At 40.1% G+C, this 13,452-nt stretch overlaps 1 protein-coding gene across 1 annotated transcript in view; it reads right to left on the bottom strand.

Moving 5' to 3' along the window:
• The window catches only part of LOC148847634 (Tetratricopeptide repeat (TPR)-like superfamily protein), a 76,032-nt gene that overhangs the window by 1,774 nt on the left and 60,806 nt on the right, over positions 1 to 13,452 (bottom strand). The window contains exons 22-26 of the mRNA XM_088949160.1: positions 12,339 to 12,449; positions 12,007 to 12,171; positions 11,745 to 11,903; positions 9,797 to 10,024; positions 9,387 to 9,557 (exon numbers count right to left, since the gene is read on the bottom strand). Of these exons, the coding sequence (XP_088805286.1) occupies positions 9,387 to 9,557; positions 9,797 to 10,024; positions 11,745 to 11,903; positions 12,007 to 12,171; positions 12,339 to 12,449 (834 nt within the window). The remainder of the gene's footprint in view (positions 1 to 9,386; positions 9,558 to 9,796; positions 10,025 to 11,744; positions 11,904 to 12,006; positions 12,172 to 12,338; positions 12,450 to 13,452) is intronic.

Here is a 13,452-nt window from a genome sequence, read left to right as displayed (position 1 = left end):
ACCACCACTGACCCAGATGGTCAGACCGTTCGGTCCGGAAACCGATCAAGGTACTGGTTCCGTTTTAGTGACGAACTGCTATTTTATTAAAAACCATTGAATTGGTCAATGAACCATTGACCTGGACAGTCTGACTGCTAAACCGTTCGACCCAGACAACAGTTTGCAGTCTAATATACCTTGTTTAAAATTTTCAAAAAAAAAAACAAAAAAAGAGATAAAATAGAGGGAAGCGAGATCGGTCTCAGATCTGAGATCTGAGATCTGAGAGAGAGAGAGAGAGAGAGATCCAAGGGATATATCATATATGAGAGAGACAGAGATATCTCAGAGATGAGATCTTTGAGAGAGATCTCAGAGACAAGATGACAGATCTGCAAGAGAGAGAACTGTTGCTGCTGCAGGTCACTGTCGTCATCACCGGTACATGACACCACACCTCTGCCTTTTCCTCCTTTCTTCCATTCTCTTTCTTTCTCTCAGCCTTCTTTTTTTTTTTTTCCTTCTCTGAGCTGACAGAGCTCTCTCCTCACTTTCATTCTCATCCCCCTTCTCATAACATCATTTATATTCATCTACCATCTTAGCCTAATATTCCAATCCAACGGGTAGCATGAAATATACTGTTAAAAAGTTTGAACCATTTGACCCAGACAGTTGAACTGCTGACCCGGAAACCGACGGCCAAAACAGTTCCATTTCCAGGTCAGTTTTTAAAACCTTGCTCATTCATCTTTTAGCCATCTAATCTGTTGGAAGATCTTCCTAAAAAGAATTGCCAAACGGCACCTAAATTCTTGATAAACCATGGAGGTTTTCTCTCCCTCTCTTTTTTTTTTGATCAATAACCACATAATTCATTAAAATAGGAAAAAAAAGTTACAGGGAAGGGGAGCTAAAGATACTTAACTCCCCAGAAAAGAAGTATAACTGATTTAAACACTCAGACCCTCACAATTGAGCCCAAAACCCAGAATTTCTAAAAACTCCTTGCCTAGCCAATCCATCAGCCAAGGAATTAGCATTTCTCCTAACCCGAGTACATTGGACTTCCATATCCTTAATCAGCCACTTGAATTTTCTTTTCTCATTGCTGTAGCTCCACATCTTGGAAGTGTCTTCTTTCAGCCAATTCACAACAATCACAGAATCTCCTTCTATAAGCAGTTTCTTGACTTGAATTTCTTTGGCCCTTTGTACCCCTTCCAACACTGCTAACACCTCAGCCCTCAAGGAGTCTCCCACTCCAATTGGACATGAGAACATAGCTATTACATTACCTCTCTCATCCCTTAGGACCCCCCCAATACCCGAAGGCCCTGGATTCCCCATGCTACTGCCATCAAAATTTAGTTTGACAAAACCATGAGGTGGAGGGTTCCACATGAGATTCAAAGTCTTCTTCCTTGTAACTGAGCTAGCAACTTCTTTCCACCTTCTTAGCATATCATTTGTTGAAAAATCTGTAAACTCCTTCATTGTCTTCAGCCAGTGTATTACTCTTATATGAATCAACTCTACCAAAGTTTCCAAGCCTCTCTCCTTTTCCAAGAAGATTCTTCCATTTCTTTCCACCCATAGTGTCCAACAAACAGCAGCTCTCATGCATCTCCGCATAATTCTTGATGTTTTTGTTGAGCATTCAATAGGTGAAGAGGAAAACAAGCTTTGCAGACTATTTGGAGGTGTCCACCTGCACCCAAAAAAAGAAGCAAACCAATCCCAAATATTTTTTGCCAAAACACAAGATATTAGTAAGTGATACCGAGACTCACCAGCAGCTTTGCATAAAACACACCAGTGTGGAGATAAACAGCTATTGGGTCTTTTTCTTTGAAGTAGGTCACCTGTGTTGATTCTTTCAAGGAAAACTTCCCAACAAAAGCTCCTAACCCTCGGAGGTATAGGTTTACACCACACTTCCTTGACAGAGAATGACAGACCAAAAGGAATTTCTGGCTGTATCAGGACTTTAACGAAGGATGCACAAGTGAAGGATCCAAAGGGAGACAAAGACCAGATCCTACTATCTGTCTTCTCAAACCCAAGTTCCAAGCAAACTCGGAATTTGAGTTTAGGAAACGAGGAAACTGGAAATTGCTTCATTTTTTAGGGTGGAGATTGCAAATAGAGCCGGAAATTGTTCTTTCAAAGGGGTCTCCAAGGTGATGCTCTTGTAGCTATAGCCAGAATCCCAAAGTCCCAACCATTCTCTGCAAGCCCGTGAATACTACAAATTATCTTCGTCCACAGTTTCTCCCTCTCCATAGAAAACCTCCACAGCCATTTCCCTAGCAAAGCCAAATTCCTCTTCCTAATATTCCCAATGCCTAGCCCTCCATCCTGCTTATTCCTACACACCATCTCCCATCTAACCCTATGATCCTTTTATTCTTCCCCCGGTTCCCACAAGAAGTTCCTCATTAATTTTTCCAACTTACTAGCAACCCCTGCAGGTACCTTAAAGACTGAGAGATAATGGATGGGCAGATTAGCTAGGGTAGAACTGATTAAGGTAATTCTTCCCCCAAGAGATAGGTAGTTTTTCTTCCAAGAAGCAAGTCTCTTTTCAAACCTCTCCACTACAGGAGTCCAAAAACTTCCTTTTCGAGAATTATCTCCTAAAGAAAGATCGAGGTAAATCAAAGGCCAATTCGAAAGTCCACAACCCAAAATATTTGCACACTCAAGGATCTCACTTTCCCCATATTCACACCTACAACACAACTTTTATCAAAATTAACTTCCAGATTGGATATTTGCTCAAATAGTTGAAATGTAAGTTTCACATTTCTAATCCAATTCATGTCCCCCCACCCCTCACAAAACAAAACCGTATCATCTGCAAACTACAAGTGTGTTAGTGGTATACTCCCTTGCCAACTCTCCAACCCTTAATTAGCCCTCTAGAATCTGCCTTGAGATTAGACTCCCTAATACTTCCGCAATCAAGGTGAACAAGAAAGGAGAAAGGGGGTCTCCTTGTCTTATTCCCCTTAATGCTGGGAAGAAGTCTACCACCGTTCCCTTCACCAAAATAGAGTAGTGGAAAGACCTAATACACCCCAACACCCATCTGCACCATCTATCACCGAACCCAAAATTAGTCATCACCTCCAACAAAAAGGACTAGTCTACCAAGTCATAAGCTTTTTCCAAATCTAGCTTACAGATTACCCCCTTCTTCTTACATCTCTTGAAGTCCTCCACACTCTCATTTGCTACAAGAATTTGATCAGTGATTTGCCTGCCCCTCACAAAAACTCCTTGGTTATTTGAGATGATGGTAATGAGCACTTGTCTAATCCTAAGGGACAACACCTTCACAATGATCTTATATAGACTGTTCAACCCTGGGTTAATCACTCCTCTTCTGTGGAACTCTTCAAATACTAACATTAGCTCTTCCCTCAAGACCTCCCAACAATCCTAGTAAAATGCCATTGTAAAACCATCTGGGCCCGGAGCCTTTGATCTATCCATGGAGAATAATGCCTCCTTGACCTTCTCCACCTCAAATTTTCTCTCCAACCACTCTTTATCTTCTTATCACAACCTCGGCCATTCCATCCCCTCAATCCAAACCCTATTACTTAAGGGTTTTCTGTATATAGACCTAAAGTGGTTAGCAAACTCCATAGCAATCTCCCCCTGATCAGATAAGGCTATCCCCTCTATTTCCAAGTTTGTAATAAAATTCTTCCTTCTCCCACTTGCTAAACAATGAAAAAATTTTGTATTCCTATCTTCCTCCTTCAACCATCTACACCTTTGACTTTTGTTTCCAACTGACTTCCTCCTTGAACAATTCATCCTCCAGCTGTTTCCGCAGATTCCACCTTTGTTCTTTGTCCTCCTGTGTTAGCTCTCCCCTCCCCTCCCCTCCTTCCCATCCAGATCTTCCAATTGATCAATTACTGTTTGCTTTCTCTCTTCCAACCGCCCAAATTCTAAGTTGTTCCATTCCTTGATTTTACCCTTCAATAGTTGTAATTTCTTATCGAACCTCATTCCTCTCCATTCGACTACAGGGTCACTCTCTAACCACCACTCCTTGATTTTATTAATAAAATCCGGGTGAAGAAGCCACATATTCTCAAATCTGAAAGGTGCAAGCCTTGTGCTTCCCATCTCTTCCACACCAATCATGATGGCCAATGGTCTGAAGTTACTCTTGGAAGTGCTCTAGAGGCTAAGCTACCCAATGTTCCTCCCAATCCACCGAAAAAAGAAACCTATCCAACTTAGAGCAAATGGGGTTCACTTGTAAGTTGGACTAAGTGTAACTACTACGGGCCAAAAGGATTTCTTTAAGTTCAAAGCTTTCCACAATTTGATTAAACTTCCTCATGCTCCTGGTCACCCTCAGTCAAGGATTATTTGTTTCTTCCGAAAACCTAAGTACATTAAAATCGCCTACTAAACACCACGAACCATCCCACAATCCCCTTACATCCCCCAATTCTTCCCAAAGATTCCTCCTCTCTCTATAATCATTAGGTCCATAGACATTTGTTAACACCCATTCATATCCATCCTCCACCTACTTAAATTTCAAAGAAGCTGAGAATTGGCCTATTAATTCCTCCATTGCTATACACACCTCAATCTTCCATAAAGTTATTATTCCCCCAACAAATCCCCATGAAGGTGCCATAGCCCAACTAACCCCCCTAGTTCTCCATATACTCCTAGCCCACCTAGCATCAAACTCTGCTCTCTTGGACTCCTGAATCATAATTATATCCAGGTTAACCTTTTTTATTGCATCTTTAATTACTGCCCTCTTCCTAGCACTACCCAACCATCAAACATTCCAGCTAACAATTTTCATTTTACTGAGTTATTCTTTTCCCTTCAAACCCAAAGCCTCAATACTTTGCCCCTTTCCTTCTATCCCCCTTGATACCAACATTCTTGTCCCCTCCAAAATCTCTCATCAATTTTTCAACCTCATTCAATTTTTTCTTCCTCACCTTACCCCCCTCCTTTTTCTCCAAAATAAATTTGAGATCATATGGGTCTTTTAATTTGCACCCCAGTTTCCACACAAAATTTGCCACAGTATCCTCACTATCCACCTTCGTAACCTCTCGCCCTTCAGAGCCCCCATCCTCATTTATTTCTTTACCTCCTACTACCCCAGAAATTAAAACTTCTGCCCTCTCCTTTCGTGTGTTATTTTCCCCAAGCTTATCCACCAACCTCCTAAAAATTTCCCAAAGTCTTGTATCTCTATCTCTACCTTCCTCTGCCCCTTCACCTTTACCCCTACCCTCACCACTTCTACTCCTCTCCTTTGTTTCCTCTACTCCACCACGAGCTTCATCCTCTGGAATGGGAATGGAATCTGGCACAACAGACGAGAGACAGTCATTAGTAACACAAAACGAATGGACACAGATACATGACTTTTGCTGAAGCCGAGGAGGGTTGCAGGGTTTGAGAGTGGAATTCAGCACTCCCTGTATTGGTTTGTGAGTGTGTCCTAAACCCTCAAAATGGAACTGGGCTGGTAAATTTCCTCTCTGTTGTAAATCACATGGACTACTCTTTGTACCCAAATGTTCATTCCTTGCTGAAGCATTCCTGTTTTGCCACTGGGAAGCCTCAATTCCTTCCTTACATACATCCTGTCTAGCAAACTGGTTCGGCAAAGGCGCTTCTGTCTTTGAGAGCAAATTTCCTTCCCCATGCACTTGCTTTCAATCCGCTAACTTGACCTCCTCTTCTCCAACGGTTAGGGGCTTCTCACCAAGGACTTCATTTCGAGCTTCTTCCGAAAAGAGGCGCCCTAGGTATAGTGTGTCTTCCACTTCTTCTAGCTGCCAGATCTCTTTCCTTACACTACCTAGACTGGTAGAGCCATCCAATTCATCTTCTTCATCAACCCCCTCCACACTGCAAGCCATCCGATCAAAAACCGCTTCCTTCCCAGCAAACGCACTAGCTTGAGCACTCCTTGGAGTTCGCCAGCCTAAGACAGAATGCTCTTCACCTTGCAAAGCATCCTCTGAGTGCACAGACCACTGCAACTGGCATCTGGAGCCAATCTTCAACGTCTAGTCGAAAACAGCCCTAACAAGCTTCAGTGGAGAAGAAGCTAGACCATTGTTTCGGTCTAGTGTCACATGAGACAAGCCCCTACCCACGTGATCACTTAAATAGTCACGTGGGCCGGCTATAACCTTCAAAGAAGAACCGGGTCTAACCTTGTTTGGTTCGGAGTCACCCATGCACCCCTTATAATTGACCGACCCACCCCTTCTTTTGGCCACGTCAGCAAAGGAAAACCGGCTCACCTTCTCACCAGTTAATTTGAAATTTTTTGAAAGTTTTTCCTTAATAAGATTACTTGACATTTGGTTTTCCTTAGTTAAGTTTTCAGCTTCCCCATGAGGACTTCTCTACGCGCCCCTGTTATTCACCACCGAGTGTACGCCACGTGTGTACCAGCCCGCCACATCAGCATCTACAACCTTGGAACCTCTTCCCCAAAGAGGCGCTTCCACTTCCAAAACTAGCCACCCATGATACCAGCAACCTTCTGAAAAAACTTCAACAGATCTGGGTATCATTTCTGGTTTCACTCCCGCAACCTTGACCTCGGCAGCTACAAGATCTTGAAGGTTAAACTCCACCACAGTTCCTCCCAGCAACGTAACCAGTTTCTTCAAGTTTAGCTCACTCCACAAGTGAAATGGAAGGCCAAATAACTTAAGTGAAAGGCTTCCCAAGTGCTGTTCCATTTCATTACAGAACGGTTTCCACTTCTGGAACTGAAGCAAACCCAGTTCGGATTCAAAGACAGTGAAGTCCCAATCTTCTTCACCAACATCAATTACAGCTTTCCTGTCAGAGAATGGCTTCAAAGCTAAATTAGCCGAAGTGCCCAAGTTACAGGCCACTGTGTCCAGCAGTTTCCTCCAGTTCTTCACCTCTTTTGTAGCTGATATTACCATTCTCCTCTCCCAAATAGTTTTCTCCGCCTCAAACAGGAATCTTTTAACCTCCACCGAACTGCCGAATATCTCTCCACCAGAGGATGACCTCTGTTTTGGAACTTCTAGTACTCCCTCATTTCTGTCCACCGTTATCTGAGTCTTGGGCTTATGCTCACTGGACACCTCCAAAATTGCATCCTGCACCTTTAACAGTCCATCAGTAGTATGCAACAAAAATTCCTGTAACTTATTAGCAACCTCCAACCAGCCCTGTCCCTCCTTCCCTTCTGGAAAGCACACCAACTGTCTCTTCCTATGGATTTCTAGGGAGTTCCTCCAACCTTCCTTCCTCACAGAATAAGTAACTCCATCTATAATACCTTTCAACCAAGAACTGATGCATCATTTAGAATTACTGTCGCCCTTCTGTCTTCTCTAATTTTCAGCTGGTTTCTACCTCCAGCCCTTCCAAAATCAAACAAAAATTGCTTGGCCTCTACCTTCAACTCAGATTTCCACCTGTTTACCTTCTGAAACAATCCTACACTTCGGCCTCTCTCCATTGGACTCAGATTTCAGAGCACCATGGAGGTTTTCTCTTGCCACTAGCAAGGGTCTATAAGGTTAGAACTTACCTCATGAGAACATGAAATCCTTGGACTTTTATAATTAAGAATGTAATAAAAAAGAGTGTCGTGTTTGACACTCTTGCCACAATCAACAAACACCAACATGTATGTTGATTGAACCCTGACAAATAAAAAAATAGTTGGGATTAAGGCAAGACACTATTCATGTAGCCAACCAAATAGTTGGGATTAAGGCTGAATTGAGTTGCACTGATTCAAGTATAGGAGAGGGCAGGCCTCACTTGATGTGCCCTTTTCTCTCTTTACTTCCACTGATTCATTCTCTTCAATTAATAAAGGTTTCTAATCAATAACCAATCCAGAAAAAAAAATCAACTTTTGTTAACTAATGATAAAAGTTGTACACACAACTGAAAAAAAAAAAAAAAAAAAAAAAAAAAAAAAACAGAATAAAATCTATATACAAGGAAGATGTGTCAATCACTCATATTTTCCACAGGTAGCCTCTACCAACTTACCCATCAATCCCCATAATTCTATGTACAACACTAAGGATCATATTCCATAGCAATCATCCTCCAATACAATCAGTCCCTATTATCCCTAGGTAGCATCTGCTCCCACACCCACCAATCCCCATAATTTTATCTACAACACAAGATCAGATTCTGTGGTAGTCATCCTCCAATACAACTGGTCCCTGTACCCCTTATTTGACCAATGCATCCACCAAACTGTTAGCTGATCTTTGTGCCTACATAAATTCATGTACCAATTGTCACACTTATTTCAATATATATCTATGTGCTGCCATGAACCTGGGTCACTATTTATAAGCCCACTACAACTCAAGAACTTCTTTCACCGTAATTTTTCTATAGCTAACAACTTCTCAACTTCAATCCAATGATTTAATGCTAGTAATTCAGACCCCATTGAGTCTCAATGGCCAATAGGTCCAGGGTATAATACTATAATGCCATAATCAGTCTATTACGATCTCTGAAGGCTCCACCTATGACTAAATTCCCTGGGTTAACCAGACTGCACCCATTAAAACTTAGTTTTACATGGTGCAAGTATGAAGGGAACCAATAGAATGGATTGCTCTGCTCTTTATGTAGAAGTAGCCATATTTTACTAACCAGTGAGCTGTTCTCATCAAGCTGTTTTCTACAAAAGCCTTTTTAGTGTGCATTTCTTCCTTAAAGAACCAAAAAAATCACTAATCAATATTTCCTATTTCAGCAACATGTGCAATAATGTAGCCAATCTGAACTGCAAATTATACTAAGCTTCCTTAAAGTGCTAACAAAAAGGCTTTCTTTTGGCATGTGACAAGTGGCTATTAGCCTAAACATGTTACATGAATAGCAAGGTTTATTTATGTATTTTGACAGCCTTCCTGGGCTGCCACCCTAGATTTGTCTGGATAACATTATGGACAACCTACCAGGCAAGCCAAATCTCCTGGGGTACAGAGTTGAGGGATAACAAATTGGAAATTGTATTAAAAATCTTGTCTATTTAAGGATTAGCAAATTTATCCAATATATGTGTACATGTATTTTATATTTTTTTGGTGTGTGGTTGTCTGCAATAGCAGATAATCCAGATATGGAAATGATGGGTTTACAAATGATCCTGAATTAGGATGAGATTTGGACAAAATTTGTGTCATATATGGTATTTCAATACATCATCATCATCTAAGCCTTGTCCCAACTATATGGACCCGGTGACTTGAATCCTGTTTTTCTATTCCATTCTGTTTGAGCACAAAACACAAAATGACAATGCAGGATCCATGTGCATAATGTTCATAATCAGATAAAGAAAGAAATGGGTCAACCTGAATTGACTTTCCAAGGTGCAATCTCTCATAATGGTAGAAATCTTCCAAAACTGAACTAGATATATCAAACAACACTTCATTGCTTCCTTGAGGATCCAATCTTACATCACTTCCCTGGAGAAGGCGGGCAGAAGTAATCGAGCCTTCTGTCAATGGTTTCCTACAATTCTAGAAGTATAAAAACTTTCATGAGCTTGAAGAATAACTCAATTAACTCAGAACTTCAAATGGAAAATTAAATTTTAATAAATTTCAATATAACCAGCACTTAGTGCATGGAGTGCTGCACCTGCACTGTAGGCAATAGTCCTACTAGAGATTAGAACAAATGTTTTCTGCCGCTTTCTAATATTAAACAAAAGTTATACATGCAATTGTTGTTAAAAATAGGATTTTCATGAACAAACCTTGAGCTTAAAAAAGAAAGATAATGCTTGACCATCCATTAACAATTCTGAGGGACAAATGGTGCCATCAGGTTCTAATGATGAAACTTCCCATCCAACAGATGACAATTGATGAAGTTGCAAATTCTCTGAACTGGTCTTGTTGACAACATCCATGCGCACCAGGAACTCTTGCAGTTTTGATGGACAGGGGCTGATTTGGACCGACATTTCCAATGATGGTAGCACCTGTTAAAGGATAAATTAAGCCACTCCAGTGATTGCATTACAGTTCCCACTGATAAGTTAGTGAGAAAGAAGTAATGATATGGCCAAATCAACATGCTAGTATTAATTAAAACCTACAAACCAAAAACTAATGAAAAGATTGTGATGATTGTCAAACAGCAGACTGAGATAACTAGGACCAAGCGAAGTTGAACCAGTCTGAATAAAATTTATGATATTATAAGCAGATGTACAACCTAATTTCTCATCAAGAAGATATAAAGGTTGATTTTTTATGAACCATCTTTGTTACATATATAGGAAAAAACTATGGTTCTATGAATCACCATGAGGTCTGGCTATAAAAGAGTCCAAAAGGAATTATATTCAGTAGCTATATTGCATGGATTTTTAAATGAATGTACCGATCTACATATTTTCTATTTTGACACTCCATGGATTTGGGTTGGGAACTTTGGTTTTCTACAATTTTGCTTCTTTGCTTTTATTTGTAAAGAAATTAAAGTTTACAAGTTTTTGTTTCTACTGAAGGTGACAAAAATAGCATTCTTATAATAATAATAATAATAATACCACCACCACCAACAACAACAACAACAATAATAATAATGATGATGATGATGACAACAATAACATTTTTATATTTCTGTTGAACATCCCATTATTTGCTACTATATAATATATGAAAACAATATCTATCTTATTAAAATATACCGGTGAGTCTATCGTCCTATTCTACAGGAATCTGACACACCATGTTTGTCAGATGCTAAAGCTTGTAGCAAGTGACTGAATGCAAGTTTGAAATTAATGCAACATTAGTTTAATAAAGTACACCTTCCATTAACAAATTACTTTCTGGATATTCATTTTAACACAAGTCAATCATGCACTCCTTGCTCTAAGAAGATTGCCAAAGATGTGTATGCCTATGGGCCTTAAAAGTTTATACCTGCAGAGTTGCAGCATTTATGATAGAATACTCCAAATATAAACAGAAGTTGGACCAAAGGACATCAAAGTCCAACCTGGAGCACATTTTTCTTAGATTATATTCTGTTATAACTGAAAATATTTCAAATTCATGGTGTCAGAAAATATAATCAGAACTTCTCTTCATCCTTGTGGCTAGGCGCTTAGCTGATTTTACTCCTATAAGATAACAGGTAAGCCAAGTTTGGATGCTGCCTGGGCAATCCAGACTCCCAAGGGGTAGGAGATATCTTTAGATATCGGACTGTAAATATCATGCTTAGCTATTTATCAGCTGGTGAAGGAATATATCAAAGGGTCAAATTGCTTAACCTCCTTAAGAATTAAAACTGGAATACTCTTCAGACTGGAACCAACTGATAGAAGAAGGGGATTTGTACGTAAGTAATGATTGGTTGGCTTTCTTTAAGACTATACAGCCCTTGGTCCCTCAGATTTTATAGTAGAGAAGCAAAATCTTTGTCAGCTAGCCTGACCTACTTGTTGAGGAAGACCCCAAGTTGGAAAATAGTAAATAGTCTTGCAAATGCTCTAGATGTAAGAGGTGACAAGGAATGATCCTAGTTTTGGAGGCATCAGGTCCAGGGGCTAATCTGAAAGGCCATGATGTATCTTGTTGTACTGGTCCCATGTCCCATCATTGCAAAACATTTTAGAATGTTGGGGCAATATTACCATTGCTGCATTAATGAAGTTTCTGATTATTGCTTCTAAAATGATTGCCTACCTCCAGATCGTAGTGCATGCGAAGAGTACGGTATTTCATCTCACTCAATACATTTTCCATTTCATAATATATTGTTATATATAAGCAAATGCTTCCAGGAACTGCAGCATGAAGCCAAAGTGGCCACAACAAGGTCTTTCCTCCTTGAATGTCTACATCCTGCAAACAGAAAAGAAATAACATTATATGAGAATATGGCGAATTTCCAAATTGATGTCAATTGCAACAGGACATGCCCTACCAAAACATGTTGTGTACAGACCTCTGGAAATGAGAAACAGCTGTTGGACCCTTTAACAGTATTAGCTTGAACGTGACTGTTTCGACAATTTGCCTGCCTTTCTAGACAAGAAGGAAATTCTACATTCATGTCTTCCAGACTCCCTGGGATTAGAAATCTTGGATGACTGATCTTCATCTTCAGAGTCTGTCGGTAACATGTCAGAAATACATTATTGATCAAACAAACAAACATAATGGAAATTCATGGTGCACATTCAAAAATGCAAGCATATAATTTGTATGTACAAATTTGTATAATTTCATAGCTCTCAGTGAAATCTAGCTGTTACAATGACAGTTAAATGATTTCACCTTCACAGACGATTCAGAGTCATTTGTCAACTCCAATACAAGACGACGCAGATCCCCTGCATATACCCTTTTAGGTAGGTGATGAATACAGCCCCCAAGCTTGGGTTGACTCTGGACATCAAGGATGTAATATTAGAAAATGAATAGGAAAGAGATTAAATTTTTAATATTAGAAAAAACTAACTAGCATTCTGCATCTATTACCATATATAATAGAGAGTTTCACTTTCCCCTTCTGTCAAGTCTCAAACTTTTGATTTCCACTCACAACACTTTTTTTTTCATTTTTCTTATTTCCATTTTTTTTATCAATAACAACAGCTTCATTAATAATAAGAGAAAAGTGATACTATGGATACAAGGGGAGATAAAATATCTCAGCTCCCCATTCACCTCTTGCTTGGCCAACCCATCCGCAAATGAGTTGGCACTCCTCTTCACCCAGTTGTATTGTATCTCAATGTCCCTACACAGCCATAAGAATTATTTCTTTTCAATGGTATAGCTCCACAATCCACTGTCCTCTTTCTTCAACCAGCTAACCACCACCTTCGAATCACCTTCCAGGATCAACCGGCTGATATTTAATTCCTTTGCTCTTTGAATTCCTTCCAGCGTTGCAAGGATCTCAGCCCTAAGAGAGTCACCTTCTCCAATAGGGCCAGAGAACAAAGCAATAACAATCCCTTCCTCATTCCTGAAAACTCCTCCAGTCCCAGAGGGCCCTGGATTCCTTACATTACTGCCATCAAAATTCAATTTTATGAATCCAGAGCGGGGAGGGGACCGAGAGGAAGTAAGAGTTCTCGTGCACCGAGAAGTAGTAGCAACCTCTTTCCAATTTCTTAGCAAGTCATCCACAGGAAAGTCTGAAAACAACTCCAAAGATTTTAGCTAGTGAACAGCCCTTAATAGATATAGGTCTAACAGTTCTTCCAAGATTCTTTCCTTGTCTAAAAAAATATGTGAATTTCATTCTTCCCATAGTGACTAGCACACAGCTGCCCTAATACTCCTCCACATAGTCTTCCATCGCTTCTTAGGCCATCTAAAAAAAAAGGGGAAAACAAACTTTGGACACTCTCAGGAGGATTCCAAGAACACCCAAAGCGGG

This window comes from Nelumbo lutea, chromosome 6 (genome assembly GCF_056320005.1).
Source record: "Nelumbo lutea isolate HS-2025 chromosome 6, American lotus-T2T, whole genome shotgun sequence".
Lineage (NCBI taxonomy): Eukaryota > Viridiplantae > Streptophyta > Magnoliopsida > Proteales > Nelumbonaceae > Nelumbo > Nelumbo lutea.
This window is presented reverse-complemented; position numbering and strand designations above follow the sequence as displayed.